Source organism: Microtus pennsylvanicus, chromosome 4, assembly GCF_037038515.1.
Source record: "Microtus pennsylvanicus isolate mMicPen1 chromosome 4, mMicPen1.hap1, whole genome shotgun sequence".
Lineage (NCBI taxonomy): Eukaryota > Metazoa > Chordata > Mammalia > Rodentia > Cricetidae > Microtus > Microtus pennsylvanicus.
Window position 1 is genome coordinate 42470854 of NC_134582.1, and position 20869 is coordinate 42491722.

The 20869-nt window shown below is 42.6% G+C and overlaps 1 protein-coding gene across 1 annotated transcript in view; it reads right to left on the reverse strand.

Annotated features, from left to right (window-relative positions):
- Positions 1–20382, reverse strand: part of Kctd16 (potassium channel tetramerization domain containing 16) — a 273700-nt gene extending 253318 nt beyond the window's left edge. The window contains exons 1-2 of the mRNA XM_075968766.1: positions 19513–20382; positions 18016–19165 (exon numbers count right to left, since the gene is read on the reverse strand). Coding sequence (XP_075824881.1) covers positions 18016–18847 — 832 coding nt within the window. The 5' untranslated portion in view covers positions 18848–19165; positions 19513–20382. The remainder of the gene's footprint in view (positions 1–18015; positions 19166–19512) is intronic.
- Positions 20383–20869: the final 487 nt, after the last annotated feature.

Sequence of the window (20869 nt, forward strand, 5' to 3'; positions counted from 1 at the left end):
AATAAAACTCTGTTGGTAAATGACAAGTTGGGTATACAAATAAAGTGGGATATTTTAAAATCCCCAACTCCTTTAACTGTCCATGGCATAGAGACAACAAAGCTTACCATTATGCCAGAACGATAATGAACAGGAGGCAAAGGATGTGTCCTAAATGGCAGATTCAAATACCAGCACTAAAGCCTCCTGGTGTGGAGAGTTTGCAGTAAACACACACTGGGCTCCTATTTTACTCCCTAAAATAAGGATTACACTTCATTGTGAAGAAGAAGGAGAAGGAGAAGGAGAGGAAGAGGGGGAAGGGGAGGGGGAGGAAGAGGAAGAGGAAGAAGAAGAAGAAGAAATAATTCTTGGTGTTCACAATGCCCATATAGATGACCCAACTCCTCTGTTCTAAATTCTGACCTTTGGTCCCTCAATTTCGTAGCTACACCTGAACCCAGATAATAATGCCCTGGCTGAGCATAAACACAAGTGAAAACAGTTGCTCCTCCTACCCTGTTTCCAGCTCATTTCCCCCACCACTCAGTTCTATAGGACTTCGATCCCATGAAAACTTCTAGTCCATTGAACCTACACCTTTTCATTGTCTCTTATTTCTTTCACATCCTGTATTTCTCACACAGCTTAAACTCAATGGTCAACTATGTTAAAAAAACCTCATGTATACTATCAACTCTTCTTAGGTTTATGGTGATCCTAACAAGTGGCTTATCTGAATCTATATATTGACTGTACCCTCATAGGAGGTCATCTTAAAGAAAATGAACAACCATACTTAATGAGGTCACTTTAAAATATGGCTTCACCCAGAAAGAGAAATATGTAATGTATTCACTAATATGAGGTTATTAGCTGTTAATTAAATGATAATCAAACTTCAATCCACAGACCCAGAGAGGTTAGGTAAAGAGGGGGGCTCTAGGGAATATGCATGGAACTCTCTGGGTAGGCAAAATGAAGAAAATTTTGCAGAAGGATTGCAAGCAGTGGGGAAAGGAACAGGAGGATCAGATGAGGGGTAGAGAGAGAGAGAGCAGGAGAGAACTGAAATTGGGGAGAATTGGGAGTGGAAACCTAGTACAGTGAGAATTTCCTGGAATTTATGGGGGCAACAGTAGTGAGGACTCCTAATAATGGAAGATATGGAATCTGAAGCAGCCATCTTTTGTAGCAAGGCAAGGCTTCCAGTGGTGAAATGGATTGTACTTGGCTGAGTTGTTGGCTAAGGGTCTGATGGAGATCCCTAAAGCAACCAGGTTGATGCTAGGACAGAAGGTCACTCTGTGAAAACTGACAGCAGGACCCCATTGCTCTGTCAACATAAATGCCCAACTAAGTCTAGAGTCTGAGTTCCCATTATGACCTTCAATCCTTGCTCTTCTTTCCGCCTCCCTCCCCTCCATAGTTAGCCAAGAGGCTTAAGCAAAAATGCCTGGAATCACCCTTTCTGCCATACATACAGCCTTGCCATAAATCCCGAGTCCGGACATCTGCATCATCTACAACCCCCTTAACCACATGAAGTCACTACTAACCCCACAACCAGATCCTTCTCCATTCATGTAAGCATTGTTTTGAGAGACCTTCTTCCTTGTAGCTCCGCCACTCTGAAAGCTGCACACATGAAGGAAATGTCAGCCTGATTTCCTGCATCGCAGAGCAGGCAGCTTTGAAAAGCAGTCCACACGGGTCCCTATCTGCTCACAGCTCCCCAGTGGCAACCTATATCACCCCACAGGTAGAGCCAAAGTCCTTACAGGTCCACAGACTGGCCCCTGGGTACCTCTTGGCGCTTGATTCCTTCTCGGATCTGTCTCCTTTACCAGTTCCGGATACCCCACCACACAAACTCCTTTTCTATTAGACCCAGTGCTCTCTCTCCTCTGGCCCTCTGTGTAGACTTTTTCTTTGGACTCTTAAATTATCTGCAACTTGGAGACATATCTCCTGCACATCATTTTGAACTGTCACCACCACACAGTAATGACCTGCCAGATTTCTCTCTGAAATCAATGCACACTATTGTTCCAGTTTGCTTTTCTGTTGCTGGGATAAAACACTGACCAAAACCAATGTGGCTTAGTTTTCCAGATCATTATTCATCCATCTTTGAGGGAATCCCAGACAGGAACCTAGAGGCAGGGACTGAGGTAGAGATCATGGAATAACACTGCTATTGGCTTACGTCCAGGCTCATGTTCAGCTACCCTTCTTATACAACCTAGGATTAGCTACCTAGCAAAGTGTATCCCCCCTATACACATTGACCTAGGACCTTTCCCAGGAACTAGCAACAAAGAAAATGTGCCCCCAGACATGTCCAAAGGCATTCTAAGGAAGGCAATTCCTCAACTGAGGTTCCCTCTCCCATGGTGACTATATGTTTATATCAAGTGGAAAGCTAAATCTAACTGTGGCAAGCACAACTGCACCATCTTCATTCTCATTTTTATATTTATAGATTACATTTTTGTATCTATGCTCCTTGTTATCTATCTCACATGACAGACAGACAGAAACAGAAACACACTCATACACACACACACACACACACACCAAAATATAAGTTTCTTGAAGTTAGGAAATGACATTTATTTGATTCAACACTGAATTCTGTTTGGACCATTTAAATAATATGTTGCATAAATAACTTTTGCAACAAAAAAAGAAAAACTCTTAGTATAAGCCATATTGTGGTGGTACACACCTTTAATTCTAGCACTCAGAGAGGTAGATGCAGGCAGATCTCTGTGAGTTCGAGGCCAGCCGGTCTACAGAATTCTAGGCCAGAGATACATAGAAAACCCTGTCTTAAAAAAAAACAAAAACAAAATTAAACCTTAGTATAAAGCTTTGCAGAGATAAACTACCCCTATAAGTGTTCGTTATTATTATGAAGGCTTACAAACACAGATTCTGCTTCCTCGGAGTCAACTTCATAATCATTCTAGACCCGATCTCACAGTGGACAAATAAACAAGACCCATTTTATCATGATCTCTTACTGCTGATTATTATAAGTGATCTAAGAATGCTGACCCATGGGTAGGACAAATCTGCACAGTAAGTTAGCAGCTAGAAAGCAGTTATAGCTTTTGGAGTCAGACAGACTTGATAGGGATTCTGAATCCTGATTTTGTTATCTGATAGCTGTGAACTTGAGTACAAATTTTACTAGGTCTCAGTTTTCTTGTCTGTAAAATGGGAAAGGCCATCCTGTCATCCAAAATGTTGCTCTGATGAACACTGGAGTTCTAAAGAGAGGACATCGTGCCCACAAGCAGTTGTGATTGGAATGCATTCAGTGGCATCAATAACTCATTTTAGGGAAAGGTCAACAGTTGAATATGGAAAAGCAAAACCCACAGGGAATGAAGACAAGATTACACTGCTCTTTCTCTGTGTTTTTAGGATGTTCACCAAAGTTTGAGAGAGAACTGCTTTAAGAAACCAAACTTTTTTTTTATATTGTGAACTTTCTTTTTTTGTTGTTATTTAATTATTTATTTATTGAAGATTTCTGCCTCCTCCCCGCCACCGCCTCCCATTTCCCTCCCCCTCCCCCAATCAAGTCCCCCTCCCTCATCAGCCCAAAGAGCAATCAGGGTTCCCTGCCCTGTGGGAAGTCCAAGAACCACCCACCTCCATCCAGGTCTAGTAAGGTGAGCATGCAAACTGCCTAGGCTCCCACAAAGCCAGTAGGTGCAGTAGGATCAAAAACCCATTGCCATTGTTCTTGAGTTCTCAGTAGTCCTCATTGTCCACTATGTTCAGCGAGTCCAGTTTTATCCCAGGCCTTTTCAGACCCAGGCCAGCTGGCCTTAGTGGGTTCCCGATAGAACATCCCCATTGTCTCAGTGTGTGGATGCACCCCTCGCAGTCCTGAGTTCCTTGCTTGTGTTCTCTCTCCTTCTGCTCCTGATTTGGACCTTGAGATTTCAGTCCAGTGCTCCAATGTGGGTCTCTGTCTCTGTCTCCTTTCATCGCCTGATGAAGGTTAATATTCAGGAGGATGCCTATATGTTTTTCTTTGGGTTCACCTTCTTATTTAGCTTCTCTAGGATCACGAATTATAGGCTCAATGTCCTGTATTTATGGCTAGAAACCAACTATGAGAGAGTACATCCCATGTTCCTCTTTTTAGGTCTGGCTTAGCTCACTCAGAATAGTGTTTTCTATTTCCATCCATTTGCATGCAAAATTCAAGAAGTCATTGTTTTTTACTGCTGAGTAGTACCCTAATATATATATATATATATATTCCATACATCCTTCATACATTCTTCCATTGAAGGGCATCTAGGTTGTTTCCAGGTTCTGGCTATTACAAACAATGCTGCTATGAACATAGTTGAGCATATACTTTTCTTGTATGGTAGGGCATCTCTTGGGTATATTCCCAAGAGTGGTATTGCTGGGTCCAGGGGTAGGTTGATCCCGAAACCCAACTGGTTTTAAACTCAAGAATAAAATTTTCTCTTTAGTATTTGGTTGCCGCATTGGCCTCTACAGTAGTAGAGAACAATTATGAATATAAAATACAGAGAAGTCTCTGTTAGCTTCCTAAGCAAAAACAAGGCAAGCTACTAAATAAGAAGTTCATTTTGAATCTCTGATTTACACAGTTTCAAGACAGTCAAGTTTAATGTTCTTTTTCTTCAGGAACCATCAGTGCTTGTCATGTTCTCTGAGTTCTGGCCTCTGTCTTGTTACTAGCTCTAGGACTAAAGTCTGCAAGTATTCTCTTTTGGTGTGTGTGTGTGTGTGTGTGTGTGTGTGTGTGTGCTATTTCTACTTAGTCGATGGATTGAAGGAAAATAAAATAAATTCTCCATGTTCCATTTCAAACGTTCTGACATCTTTTTTGTACTATGAAATCTTGTGCCTTTTCATATCTGTGGCACCTAGAAAATCCAATCTGTAAAAATAATGCTATGTGGGAGTCTGGAAGAAGAGACTGTATCCCAGAAACTCTGTGTGGGTAACTGAGGACAGATTTGCAGACTTGGGCTCAATCTGGTTTAACTTTTCTGAAGCTATAGCATGGGAAAGTCATGTTCACAAGACTTGTGATTTGAAAGGGAAGAGGAAGGGAAGTCATCTGTGTTGAACACCTTCTACCCGCCATCATGCACCCCGCTTCAGGCTTTGTGTGGGATTCCCTTGAAGAGCTACTTGACAGCTCTGGAAATGCAGCCCTGCTATATGATATTTCTGTGGTGTTTTTGGCATGACTTAAGAATACCAGAACAGCAATGGTCATGGCAATTTAGATTTAAACAATGCTTACACCAGTTATCAGATGCCATAATACTGATCCATGTTTGTAGTGCGGCTTCATCGCTGCCCCACATCTCCCAGTCTATCCTTAACTCATTGGTGATAGAAACTAATGACTTTGCTCAAACATAAAGCTAGATAGATACAACTTGATCCATCTACACAGAAACCTGCTAATGCAACAAATACCTATGGAAAGTGTGGTTCTTGATAAGTTTAAACTCTCTGCATCTCAATGTTTCATTGTAAAGTTTGTTTTAGTAATAAGTGAGAAATATTTTACATAATATATGACATGAAGTTCAATAAAAAGTACTCATGAATGTCATTAACATCTGAGAGTTTAAATGTATGCTAGTGTGTATCTTTTATTTCTATCTGAACTCAAGAAGGCTTCAATAGCAAGCTAAAATAGAAATTATTTGACTAGACTGCATATGGCTATTTTTAAGAAAACTTTCTTCCCCATAACAAATAAATGTATTACCAAGGCAAATTGTATATTTTAAATATGAAAATATATCTATGGCAGCAAGAAAATATTCTTGTTTTTATATGTATGCATATGATGACTGGTTAAGAGAAATTATTTTCAAATGCCCTCTAACAGATTTTTATTTGTTTGTAATGAGTTCTGAACACAGAGACAGAAAGAAGAATCATTCTAGCCAGAGATTTTACCCTTATTTCTTAAGCTCTTTGCAGAAAATACATAGCATATTAGTCTCACAGAATAATATACAAATTTAGGCTTTATTCACAATACAGAAAAGAATTCAAGATTAGCAGCATATGAAGCCAACCCTAAAAACCATCTTCATGCGTCTATTGAATAGAAATAATTGCCATTGTGTGTGTGTGTGTGTGTGTGTGTGTGTGTATACATTTCAAGTGGTTAAGTAAGCTTTCTTCAAAAAATGTCAATGATAAAAGCAACTTAACTTTGTTTTTAATTCTTAACTTTTCTCCTTAATTTCCTACAGCTTCTGCCTAACAACCAAACCTTAGGTCAAATGAAAATTAAATGAAGATGAATCTAATAAAAATGCAAAAATTAAATATGTTCCAAAGGAGGAAAATCCATCATTTGTTTGGATTATCAGGTCATGTTTCTTCAAACCAACTACTGTGGTTTCTAGGTTTCCTGGAACTTTCCCAAGGGAGGAAAAGGAAGCAAGCAGGATTTGGAGTGACAACTTATGCTCGCTTCTCCATTCAATCAAAACAGCACCGCTAAAAAGACTGTGGATTCTGGCTTTTACCCAGGACTTCATTTAAAGTCGGATGACTCAGAGGAAACTGAGTCATAAAATTATGATATCCCCGCCACCCAGGCAGGATGCTCTGGTTTTGTGAATCCAGTTGGTTCCCTGCTGTCCTACTTTGTTTTTTTATTGTTGTGATAAAGTCCTGATGAAACCCAGCTTGAGGGAAAGGAGTGGAGGTGGCTTACAGGCTGTAGTTCACCGGGAAAGGAAGCTAAGGTGCCTCAAGGCTGAAACCTAGAGGTAGGAACTAGAGCAGAGGCCATGAAGGAGCATGTGGTTAGTCCACTTACCAAGGGGCGGCACCACCTGTAGTCTGAGCCCTTCTACATCAATCATCAATGAAGAAAACGCCCCAGAGTCTTGCCTAAGGCCAATGTGACAGAAGAAATTTTACAGCAGAGGCTTCTACTTCCAGGTGACTCTATCTCCTGTCAAATTGACAGAAATCACCCCGCACACCCCCAAATGTGACAGACAGGTTCCCACCATTATGACCTAGAGGCTTCGATAAGGGGCCCGTTTTCATCCATTTGGCCAGCATCTACTCTATATATGTACGATCATTACACAAACGGAAGAAACAAAGGATGCTCAGTACATTTTGCCTGTATGCTACTCGGACTTACATAATTACACGTGCTGTAATTAGACCGTGTTATGCTCCTATCAAAGCCTATTTGCCTATTTCTGAACACTGACGAGTAAATACACTTCCTTCACTTTCAAAAATAACAGATTTAATCTCTCCTTGGTTGTAGCTGCCTGTCCTTGAGACATTTTCTGGATGTTTACCTCGAGCTATAATAAAATCTGCCTCAATGACAAACAACTGATCAAGCAACAAAGTCACTTAATACATGTCATGTACTACTTACTAGCTCTTTAGTGTGACAACCAAATGGGCTCACTGTTCATGCCAAACATTTAGGGTATATGAAGTTTGGAGAGGTTAAGTAACCTTTCAAAGTAACTATTCCCACTTCTGGTCACATCTCAAGTCCTTTCTCTAGGGGTTTAGATTCCCTTCCCTTCCCTTCCCTTCCCTTCCCTTCCCTTCCCTTCCCTTCCCTTCCCTTCCCTTCCCTTCCCTTCTCTTCCCTTCCCTTTCTTTTTCCTCATTTGTTTGTATTATACTAGTGAGATCTTTATCTGTGGGGTGTGTGTGTGTGTGTGTGTGTGTGTGTGTGTGTGAGAGAGAGAGAGAGAGAGAGAGAGAGAGAGAGAGAGAGACGATCAGTGTCCTTTATATAAAAAGGGATTCTATTATAATTTTACACGATGGCATGTGAAGGCTAGAGAAGAAATAACTACGTATCTGTTATACACAAAGCATAGCACTAGGTGCTGGGGATACAGAAGAGTTAACAAATAAAACAGCTGTCTTGACAAAGTTTTCAGGAGAGAGAGAGAGAGAGAGAGAGCTAATCAAACAAATGATCACACCTATAAGCAGCACTATCACGGTCACAGGAATGTTAGGAATGTTATGCAGATGTTATACAACTAGCTGCTGGGAAGACCCTAACTGCTTCAGCTGTGGTAGAAAAGAAGGCCTTTCTAAGAAAACCCCACTAAAGCCTAAAACCAAAAGAGGAGTAAGATTCCAAGCGGTGAGAGGTAGATGAGAGTGTTTGAGGAAGAGGAGAGACAGCTGCAATACCTTGGAGAATGAGGGAAACTGGCCAGATCTAAGAACTGAGGAAACCCTAGGGTGCGGAGCAATGCAAATGGAGAAAGGCTGGTAGAGGGGAAGGGCACAGGGAGCTGGAGTAATGGGCTACATTGGTTGATTTTGTTCTTTCTTTGAGGCATGAAGAGTGTGGCTATTAGTCCACAGCAAGATTCAGGGGTTAGCAGCTTGGCTTTTGCTCAATCATAGACAAGTCCTCTCTAATGGCTTCACTCTTTGTGAGTCTATTATATCAACCAACAAAATTTATAATGGAAATGTGGGGCTACTAGCTAGTCCAATGGCTAGTCACATGGGATAGCATTTGAATTCTGATTTTGCACATACACTTTTACAAGCAATGGTTTCAACAGAAGAGAGAACTAAAGAGCTGAAAAGGATGACATTGGTTCCGGGCATAGGTGTAGTCGTTATACAGCTAACATTGGTAAAATCCAGTTAAAAATGACTAGATTGTTAACAATGTCACAGTTCTCCTAAGCCATACTAGGATGTGACTTTATGACTTCATCAGCCAGCTAGTAATGTAACATCAACAACTGCACTGACGATTTAAGTACTTTCTCTTCTCTAAGCATCCATTTTAGAGCTAGTCCAATATCCTGGTACCCTAAGTTCATGTAAGAAATGCCCTCCCTATCCTCCTGTATGTTTAGACTTTCCCCATTACACAAAATTGTAACTCTCTCTTTCCTAATCTAACTTCTCCATAAACTACAATCCCCAGAATTCTTTTCATATGTGAATATGAGATTCTTTTCATGAAACCTCCCAGTATTCAAGCAGAATATCAGAAGTATCCGAGCCAAGTCCCAGTGTCATCGGGCACTTGTGTAGCCAGAAGGAAATGAGCAGGACACTGCAAACAACTGAGGTGAGTGCTAAGTCGGCCTAATGGTGAGGAACATTCCGATGAAAGGGTGCCGAGATGTTGTGGAAAACACGTCACTGCATTTGGTGGGGGGTGGGGGTGTGCATGCAGATGGTACAGACGAAGAAAAGTTTGAAGTGCTGTGGGTTCCAATCAACGGAGTTCATGCGGATTGTCAATCACTTCCCCAGCAGATTGTGGAGAAGGACTGGAAAGTCATTGGCATGAAGAGTTTGTGAATCCAAATCTAGACACTTTGCATACAGATTTGACATTTTCTACCCATCTCAAACAGACTATGAAACGATACTTTATATGAAGCGGATCCTTGCAAAATAGCAATCAATAAGGTCTTTGTAAACAAACACAGTAAATATGTATTGCTTTAAACTCCAAGTGCAGGTCTACAGCTGTTGAAAGCACTACAGAATGTCAGTCCCCACGACCCTATTTCACACGAATGTCCATCCAGAAAAGCAAAATCCTTATTTGTAAGGTATGTTTTTCTTAGAAAAAATGAAATTAATGTTCCCCTAATTCTATTACAGCCTGACAAAGCTGAACTCTACACAAATGCCTTATGTTTAAAAAAGAAAATATTTCAACTAGCTAAGTGAAAACTGAGTCCTGTTTTCAGTCGCATTGCTGTATCAATGTGCAGGAACATGCCTCTAGGAAAATGGCTTCAACAGCCGCAATTGCATGTTAAGTGTTTAAGAGAGTCGCCCGTGCTGTTCGCCCAGTACTCAGTGTGCTTTATATGGCAGGTGGGTGTTTCTCCTCTTTGGAGGATTTTCAGAGCTCCTCAAATATTTCCCTCTGCCTCGGCAGCACCCTAGCATACATGAGCACCAATTCTATTATACTGATCCCTGGAATTCCTCTGTTCCTCCAAGGTCCCTTTAAAATAATCGTTAGTGTTCTTTGAACTTGGCTCCCCTTGTTTTGTTTAACTGACAATCAGTGTTGACTGGGTAGTACGCCGTTTCCCAAGACACGATATGCAGAAGCACAAAAGTCTCAGACTCGCCTTCTAGCTTCCTGAGTGCAGCTGGTTCATAACCACGCTGTATCCCATTCACTTGGAATGAGAGGTTGCTGTGCATTGGGCAGGGAAATGATTATAAGTTTCTGCCTCCGAATAGGGCTGAATAAAAATAGAAAAGAGTGAATTGTCTCACACGGAGCGGTTTCTGAATAGGTCACGTGGCCGCATATGCGGATCAACTGCTCGTTTCCCCGTCAGGTCAGAACACAGAGCTACGTGTACTATGGAGTAAAGTGACTTCCTTTTGCTTCTGGAATAGTTTAGGTGATCCCATTGTCAGCGGTCTACTCAGTAACCATTTCTTCTGTCACCACAAAGATACTTGCCAGGCTGAGACTCATAAAGGGGGAATTTTAGTTCTGTAGATATTCTTAATTTTAAAGCCCATCACATTGTTATCCTAGACTCTGAACGCAAAAGGTTGAAATGAAGTTGGGGGAAAGGCCTCTGTGAACAGTCTCCAGCGTGGAATGTGAAGACATAACTTTGCTAGATTTTCAGGGCTTTTCCTCTATCTCTTCTTGATATAGTTTCATAATCTTATTTACATATTTTCTTAATACATAGAAACTTTCATATTCATAGGACACACAGTGGCATTTAATTTGAAGTCTTTGGGGAGGTTGCCTTTATAGTTGTGCAATCAAAATCAATAGTCAGACTTTCTTTCTAGCAAGTACCCTTCCACATAATTTTCTTTGTACATGCTTAGGTCAATAAACTAGACAAAGAACTACCGAAAAGAAGCGGACAAGTTGCTTAGCTGAAATCCTGTGACTATTCCCTGACAGAATTAGCAGGGGACTGGATGCTCACATTCTGAACACTGGTACCCAGCATTCTCTCCTTGGCTTCATACACCAATCATCTGAGCCTCATAACCCTATCAATTCACTGCTGTCATTCCTGGCCCCACTTTCCAGGGAAGAAAACTAAGGCTCGCAAGGAAGGTAATTTCCTAATGTTAGCACCACTAACAGAGAACAAACAGGGACCTGAACTTGAGCACTATTTTGAGGACAGACAGCACACTGTTCACCTGTGCTCCAACTGCCAGGCTCTGCCCCACAGCGTTAGGCTGCCCCTGCATTAAGGAACATAATGATGGGATCCACGGAAGTAAATGGAACACTTGGGCAGAAAGAAAATAAAGAAAGCAGGTCTCACAGCACACTTCGTATTCAGTCCATTTCTATTCCTATTATGAGCATTTCATCGATTCTCCATACTTTTCTGAATCCTGATGCCCCTCTGGGCTTTTCCTTAAACGCCATCCCCACCCAGCTTTGATTTTTCTCCTGCCAGCTAATGGGAGCACAGGAGACTTTGCTGCTGGTAAGTGTTCTCATTTCCCTGGGGCTGGAATCATGAGCAGGTGCTAAGAGTGGAGCATCTTTCTGTGGCATTCCACTCTGTGTGGAAAGGAGCACTCAATGGACATTAGGAAGAGTCCTTGCTAGTCATTACGGTGTTACTCACACCGTTGCCAACCGCCAGCATTTTCTTTAAGAGCTTTTCTAACAGGATTCCCAGTCAGCGGCACTTACGACCATGGTAGGTCATTGCAGTTGGCACTTTTCCATTTTTTAAAAAAAATAGATTTACAGAGTACCTACCTGAGTGTTAGTACCAGGAATTATGGTGAACGCGAGAGACATAATTTCTATTCGCACAAAGTTGAGATACAGAGAGACAGGCAGATAAGCAAGAATAACATATTGATGTTATGGTAGAAGAAACAAGCATCTGGGAGGCAAGTATAAGGCATGACTTATCCAACAGTGGACCAGGAAAGGCCTCTAAAAATGGGACTGCTGGGTAGGACAGGTGGAGGCAAAGTTCCAAGCAGAGGGAACATCAAGCGGTATGAAAGGAAGAAGCAGATATTTTTAAAATATCCAGGAACTTAATGAGATGTACCCCAGTGATCTCGAAACACACAGGTGAGATGAACAGTAGAGGTAAGTGGGGGTCATTTCAAAAGCACAGGGTCCTAATGCATAGTAAAGACTCACTTACTGCAAGAGCACATCATGCTGATGAAAATTGAAGTGGAAAAGTGGCATGGCCAGGCTAACATTTTCAAGACCTCCCCATGTCTGCAGCACAGACACTAGATTCAAAGTGGGTACCATGTGGGGAGGACAAGTCAAGTGTCTTGCAGTTGTCTAGAAAAGCAACGCTGATGAGCTGGTCAGGAAAGAGTAGCATCTATGACTACAGAAAGATGGGGAAGGGTTTTCATGAGAAGGAGAAGAAGAGAAGAAGAGGGCGTACAGTAAATTAGAGAGGTTTGCTGGGGAGAACGAACGCTTGGGATGCAATCTGGGGTTATTATTCCTGAAGGACTGAGAGACTGAAGATACCATTTACCAAGACTGAGAAACACAGAAGAAAAGACTTGGAGACAGATGGTGAATTCAGTGGAGCATCACCACAGCTTAAAGGATCCGTGCATTCTCAAAGACAAAATTAGAGTGAGTGGAAGGCGACTTCTCCCACCCCGGAGGACTCCTACTCACGGTGAGCAGGACCCGGCTCACATCCTGGAAAGCTCACTGCAGTCCTCAGGGCACCCTGGTCCAATGATGACAACAACCATGGAATACTATAAGTCTCCTGAATGACTAGAAGAAAAGGCATGTCGCCCTTGTAATGTGTACTTTGTCAGAACAACGGACTTGGAAATGGAGAGAATAGCCCCCATTGCTATCTATTCTTATAATGAATGTAAAAGCCAACAATAAAAGGGTGCCCTTACTTTGCCTCCCTAACATGTAGCTTTCTAGTCCACAAATTAAAATGCACTTGCCAGAAATAGTGAAGAAGACTGGACAGAAATATTGAAACTGAACTGACCAATTTAAACACCAACATCTGACAAGTTAACAGTGCCTAGCCAGTTTGTTACCCAGAAGTTATATGCAGTGTTATTAAATTATGAAAGAGAATGAGAAAACTACACCAACTAAACATAACGGATGTGCCTCATGCGGACACTGATTCACACAAACCAGCTAAGAAAATGTGAGGAAAAAGCAGGAAAATTTGAACACTGGCTAGACAATTGATAGTGAAGATGTTGATTTTGTGCGCAATAACCGTAGTGCATATTTTTTTTAAATTTCATTGATTTATACAAATACTGAATATAGTACCTGTAGATGAATCACAAGACCAATGTCTTGGAGTTACCCCAAAGTGATGCAGAATAGACTGAAGGTAAGGTATATGGAAGCGTAGACGATGGAGGACCGCCTCCTGCGAGCAGCTGCATCCATCAGGAGATGGTGTTTGTTAGACTGAAGCATCTCACACATGGTCCGCATCTGCATTTGTTTACACTTCAAATGGTTCTACACTAAAAATGTAACAAACCGTCCAAGAATGATGAGATTTAAGAAAAGCTAGAGCGAGAAACAAAGAAGGAAAGCAAGCATCTGTGATTAAAGAAGCAGAGCTTGTCTATTGGTTTTCAGGAAATGGCTTTCGGGGATGTGGGCTCAAAGCACCTGAGCAGTCAGCATTCCTCTCCATGTTTTGTGTTTGGACATGTTTGGAGGTGTTCCATGTTAGGGGTATTTTGGTATGCTCACAGATCTCTTCATTTCTAGTTTATCTGCTACGATCTAAATCTCATTAGGTGGTGGGTGCTACTTGCTCCTCTCTTTCCAAATATATATGTATTTTTAACTTTTCAGGACATTCGGAAGCAATGTTAGAGTCGTGTACTCTTCCCTTTCTTCTCACAAAATGACATTTTTTTTTCTTGCTGCTGAATTCATTTAGCAATGTCCCAGGTATGACCTATTTTAATCACCTCCCACAGGAGATGGAAGTCAGGTAACAGATATTATTTGGAATAGAAGTGAAAACAGTATAAAACTTCATTACTAACATGCATATATATATATGCAGTCCATTTCTCAACACACAATGCTTTTTAGGAATAAGGAGAGAATGATGTCATCTTTTCTGTATTTTGCCTTCCAATATCTGCCTGGTATTGGATCTATGCTAACCTGGTATTGCCTTAGACTTAACTAAATTGTGATTTGTTTTTAATTGAAAATTAGGTAACTTGGAGTCTTAGGGTAAAATGTTGCCTGATACACAACTATGGAAAGTTTTCTCATGTTTAAGTATTTCTGAGAAAAGTAATGCCGAACCTTCAGCTCATTCTATATATAATGTCAGTACAGAAGGTTCCTTGACAACAAACCCTAGTTCTAGCAAGGAGAGACAAAACTTGACACCTGAAGGAGCTTCAACCAGGAGACAAGAAACACCTAAGTTGCAAGGGCAGGAAAGAAAGTCATAGGAAGAAGAGACAGAGAGCTCAAGCCCTATTTACCTTATGATTTGGGCAACATTCTGGTTCATTTGAATGTGTCAATGCTGTGTCTCCATGAGGAGTAAAACCGGAAGTTATCCCCAGTCTCTGCCATGTAATCAAGGTAAAGCAGCTGCAGTCCTTTGGGGATGGATGCACTTCCATGGCCTCTTTTCTCTGTACAAGCATACCCTTTATCTGAAGCCTTGCAAGCAATACTGCAGAAATTATTACCAGTGGATACAGTCACTTCTTAGTTCATGGTCCTAATTGAATTCCAAGTGGAAAATAGCTGCATGATCTACTTTTTGACAAAGTCTTTTCTTAGTCAACAGCATATATATGTATGAATGATGTATTCAAGATATTTGAGACTTTGGTATGACCCTTTAAATGTAAGGAAACAGAGTAAAAAGAGTAAAAAGTTAAGACACACCCATGTGCAATCATTTGTGCAAAAGATGGTGAACTGATAAGTATTTGTACAATTAACAGAGCTCAGAGAATGCAGGTATTTCACACACTAGCTTATGAACTAAACTCTCTATTTGTGGTCATGTTGCTTGACCAGAAGCAAATGTTTTCAAAACATCATACTTCCAGACATTCACCTGAAGTTACTCTTGAGGCTCGGAAAACATGTGTGACAGTCTCCCTACCCTGTCTTAGAGAAAGTCTTAGAAAGTCAGTGTCCCTTCCGTTCTGTGCACTTGTGATTTTATTAGATTAGGGCCTCTGGCTTCCAAATTACTGAGCTGACACTTTTATTTAAAAGTCACTGTTGATGGCGGTGCCTTTTATGAACTGCTTGAAGAAGAGGGAGGGGGACTTAGTTGATGGGGTAAGAAGAAAGCTTTTCATTGTTTTAAATTAAGGCAGAAAATGTCATTTGTGAGTTGACTCTAACACAGATTCTTCTTTATGTCTCTGTGGTACTCTTCCTTTAGTGACTGAGTGAGACAACATACATTTCCTCTGCCTCTATTGAACACTTGCAGATCCCAGGTGATTTTCTATGTGAACAGAACTCTCAGGATAAACTAATGCTGACCATGAGGTCTAGCCCCACATGAAAGGTTAAAGGAGCCAGGAATGTCATCCATGTAATCTGTTGATGGATGGGATTTTACTCTTGCAAGACTTGGGTGAAAAATAGGCAAACAGGGAAACGGGGGGGGGCAGACTTCACTCCCCATGGCTGTTAACCATAGAGCAATGCATTTGTTCCATATGTTCATTTGCTGATGTGATCTGGATCCAGGCAATGTGCTTTTACATAATTCCTGAGTTATTAAAATTTTGATTTCTTAGAGATAATTCCTTGCATGTAAGGGGGGGTGTACACGTGTGTGCATGCACATGTGAGCGAGTGTGTGTGTGTGTGTGTGTGTGTGTGTGTGTGTGTGTGTGTGTGTGTGTGTGTATTTACTACCACTAAGTTCAGGAAGAAAATTAGTTCCCCTGAGTAAAGCATCTTTGCACGCAGTCAGCTCCTTGCTCTAGAGCACTTCCCATGGTTTCGGCCCATTAAGCGGAGCACAACAGCTTGATGAATTAATGCTTATATAGGCACAGTTGGCAGCTTCTAATTAAATAATTATGGCTAAGCAGCTGCACGGAAGCAGTTATGCACCCTAGAAAGCCAGCTGTCAGTTTTATTGGTCCTAAGACAGAGGAAGAGTTAATACCTAGCTCTGGATGCTGGGTACAAAAGGGAAGTCTAGGATTTGCAAAATAAACGCTGTTAGTATGAAGGCCCTGTGCATGGGTGCTAGCCTATCCATAGAGAGCAAACTGACGCTCAACAGCTCAGCAAAGGAAGCAGCAATTATATGGTCAGGAGATTGGGGTATTTCCAGAGCATTCTAAAGAAGGCATAGTGTCAGACAGGTCAGCCCTTGATGAACAGAGAAGCACCCCCGACCTAGATGGCAAGTGCATCAATTAGGTGGGTAAATGACTGAAAGTCGGGGGTACAACCCTGCATTTGAACTATCTTCAAAGCAAATTTCCCCCCAAAAGTTTTGAGAAGGCATATGTTCTACAGAATCACAGAAAGTGTCAGCTCCTTACAGAAGGTTTAAAAATCTAGAATCTTATCTCTGTATCCATTGGAACTTTGCCAGACAGAAGAAAGCAGTATTTGTTGATTAAGCTCTGGCCTAAATGAAGATCCAAAGACCATAATTAGGGTCACTGGACCAAGTAATGCTTGCTACTCCATACACAACAGTAAGCTCTTGGGGACTGATTTAACTTTTCTTCCTGGGCCATCTTGTCCATGCAATCCACACACCCTCACTTCTGAATAGATATGTGATGACCCAGTTTGGAGAAACCTCACATCCCAATGGCTTCTCTACACAAACTCCAAATGGAGAAACACAAGTCTAGGCAAAGCCTGGCCCAAGAACCTCAGTCTTTCCTTCATATTTAAACAAATGTAGACGACTTAATCCTGACTTCTGAGGTCACTTCAAAATCAGCAGAAGGAAATAGAATGTTAACACCGAAAACACAGTCTTTATGGAATGAACTCAACACCAAAGCCCAAATCCTGTTGAAACTCAGCAGTTAGATCAAGCATCACACCATATAGGCCAATTGACTGTTCTTCCTGCAAAGACCAATGGCTTGTATTTCACAATGCCTTTCTATAAACAAAGCAGTCCACACCAGAAGTCCACATTTAAGCAAAACGAAACAGCCCTACTTGAAAGGCGCCGGCAATCACATCACCTCACATATAATACTGATTTTTGTGTCATGTCAGGAATTCGATCTACCCAGTAGCTGAGGTGTTTGCATGTGACTGGCAATTCTCAGGGACCTTGTTCATTTTAGGTGGATCTTAAACAAAGTTCGGCTTAATTAAGCCTGCAATCCAACTACGGTCTCAGTAGAAAAATGTTAAAGAACCAAACAACAGATTTGCAAAGCCCATAAAAGTGAATTTCAGACCTGGGGGAAATGGGGGCTGTTAAGCAGTCTGCACTGCCATCTAGCCAAGACCACATCGCTCTGTACACCGTCCATTTGCCTTCTGAAAGGCACTGATGAAAGGAAGCCTGCAGCAATCAGCTTAACAGACCCCAAGAGTTTAGCTGAAAGGACTGGCAGTAGCCCTTCATCCGCACTGACTCTGCAAAATCTCCAAACCCTGTGAACCAACGGCCAAGCTGTAGTCAGCAATCTTACAGTCACAGATCACTAGCAATCTTACAGTCGCAAATCACTATCTAGAAAAAAGTCATACACGCTTGTTTACAAACTCTTCCAGCATCATTGGTCCCTTCTAATTTTTGAACTCTGACTATCCCGTGACCTCATTGGAAAAAACAAGAAAGATTCCTCCAGGATCTGATAAGGCATAAGAACTGAATTGTAGGCTTCAGGACTCTATAGTTTTAGCATAGCTACAATCCCAAATCAGTATCCTTAGATGCTAGCAAAGCATGAGACCACATAAATCTGTGATGAGAAGTCCAACACACAAAAATAAACAAAAACCTTCCTACTTACGATAGAAGACGTATTCGGTATAGCTCGACCAGATCTTGTCCTCTGTATACTGATTGACAAAAGACGCTGTCACCGAGGAGTTACAGGCCACCATGTGGAATCCACACTCTGACAACATATCAAAAGCTCTTTCCAGATGTTTGAACTTGAGATAAAATCTGGAGGTGTATCTTTCCGGGGCTCGGTCTGGGTCTCTGCTTTCATTCAGACTTTCTCCAAAGACTTCCTTTGCCAATGAAATCCTTCCGCAAACTAAAATCCGGGGAACTCTTCGAAACTTGGCATCTGCTTGCCCCTCTCTGCCCAAGGTACAGGATCCCCTGTAACCCACAGTAATAAAACCCCACTTGCGGTCATGAGGGAGCAGCGAAGAGGGGGGGCAGATTCTTGTGTCGCTTCCTTGGGAGCCATCCTCAAAATCGCTGTGGCAGAACTCATCTGGGCTTTGCTTGACTTCCTCGGGGGCCAGGAGCTTGACCAGGTCCGGTAGCTGGAAATATTCAGCCTCTCTTTTCAACCTTCCCCTTTCTGGAAAGTGGTCAGGCAGGACGACCTGCCTGTCCCTGAGATAGTCCAGAATATAACGGAACAGGAAGCCATCTCTGTCGATGAAAAACCTTCCCTTGGAATCCTTGGCTAGATCGTTAGCGTTGTCTCTCTTTGGGGAAAACATTTTCCACAAGAGGGAATGGGGGATGCTTATTAATGTGGAATGGCGGGTGAAGTAAACCTGGCCCCCAACGTTCAGCTCTATGACTTCGGGGAAGGAGTTGGGAACCGCAGCCCCTTGATCCCGAGGATAGTAACGATTACAGTTCCCACTCAGAGCCATTGTCCTTTTCTTCTGCAGCTTCCCGGACTTAAAGGTGCAATCCAAGCCAGTTACAGCCTTAGGCTTTGCATCCAGTTGTAAGAGAGGGAAAAGGCGCTAACTTGCTCAAAATGACCTCCTCTAGCCCCGGTTTTGTTCGTTATTCCCCCCAACAAGGCAAATTTTAGAACAGTCCACAGGTGAAGCAATGCTGGACAGAAAGTTTAAAGGTGTCTGGTAGTGAGCTTCACAGAAGGTAATGGTCAGCTTGGCTACATTCGCTCTTCCATTAGGATGGGAAGGCAGGAAGGCCAAGTGCCCAGGTACTCAGAGGTCTGTCTGAAGGAAAAGAGAGAAATTATTTCCTCAGACCCAGAATGAGTCAGAAAAGGAGAGACCTCTGGGGAGAGCAGAGGGGGAGAGAGGGAGGGAAAACGGCAGGGAGGAGAATATTTTTACATAAGCAGCCGGAAACTATTGACTTTAATCACTCCTTAACGGAGTTAGGCTTCCCTCAGCCTGCGCTGCCTTTAAGTTTAGCCTTAAGCCACTGTCTTCCGCAGCTGCTGCTCACATCGAGCCTGTTTGTAAATCTGATGTCAAAGGCATATGCAATTTTCAACTTCCAAAGAGACCCGGTTTTTTTTTCCAGCAGGACCGAGAAAGCAGTGAGTCTCGGCGCTTACCTTAGCGAGTGCTGGAGACTCAGTTCTTGCGAAGAAATAGCCTTTTCCAGAGCAATCGGAAACCACAGCCACACTGGGTCTGGATCTCTCGTCAAATCCCAAACAGGTAGAGGACAGAGGTATCAAAGAAAAGTGCCAGAGAGATGTGCTCTCGGGAAATAAACGATTCCGCACTTACGCGCTCGTAGATGTGCGTTTGTGTATATGTATGTGTGTACGTATTCACTCCCAAATCTCTAGTTAAAAGGGATCGGGGGAAAAAAAAGTTGAGCCGTGAGAAGGCTGAGTCGAAGAAGTAAAGCAAAGAAAAAAATATTCAACCAAAGCTTCGGCAGGGGGAAAAAAAGAAAGGAAAACCAAGATCCAAACCTTTAGAAACAGATCCTTTACACCTGGGAGAGTTACAAGAGGTACCTGGACTTAAAGGCGTTCAAAGAGCCCGGAGGCAGAAAGACAGACAGAGGCGCCCGGCCAGGGTCTCAGCAGCCACCCCACCTGCCGGCAAGGGCAAAGGGACACCCATATCCCCGTCAGGTAGGAGCAAGAAGGAGCCGGGTCGGCTGGGAGATGCCTGCGGGGCTCGGGCTCCGGAGCAGGAAGGTCCCACGGTGCCAGGAGCAGTTCGGATGCTGTTGTGTGAGCAGTGCAGGCAAGAAACCATCCAGGGAAATGACTATTACATCATCTTAAAGGAATAGGGCTTGGAGAGAGCGGAGGCAGCTCGGAGTCACGTCCTCGGCGGTGACAGGTTGCCAGCGCTGACGGGAACGTGGCGCCCGCGGTGGGCACTAGACGGGAGATGCTGGATGCTGGCTGCTGGCGCAGGGCGGGGATGCAGCACTGCACCGGCCCCCGTCCAGCCTGGGATCTGGAGTTTGCACCGGCCACCTCTGGGCTCTTTCTTCCTTGTTTCCAACTCCACCCTCCGCCCCCTCCCCCATTAATTACCCTCCACACTGGCAGTGATTTTCATCTGAAAAACCTCAGGACGTGCTCTTCAAATGCATGACTCTGCAGAAGGGCGCACGTCTCCCTCTAAATCATTTTCCTTTTAATCAGAGTAATGTTCAAGTTACAAGTGTTTTAGATTCTTTTTAAGCCTTTGATGACAGTCATATTCATTCAGATATTCTTTCCCCTTCATTTCTTCGGCCAACACACACACACACACACACACACACACGCAGAATTGAGGATGCTCTCTCAAAATGATTATTCAAATGTCCATAAAAAGCTAGGAGTTTAGCAGTAAGTCACCGATCTTGACTTACCTGTAAGAAACTGCTGCCTGCAACCTGTTCTGAGGCTTCCTTCTTACTGAGACTCTCTTTGGATGCGCCTGCCGTCCCAACCCATC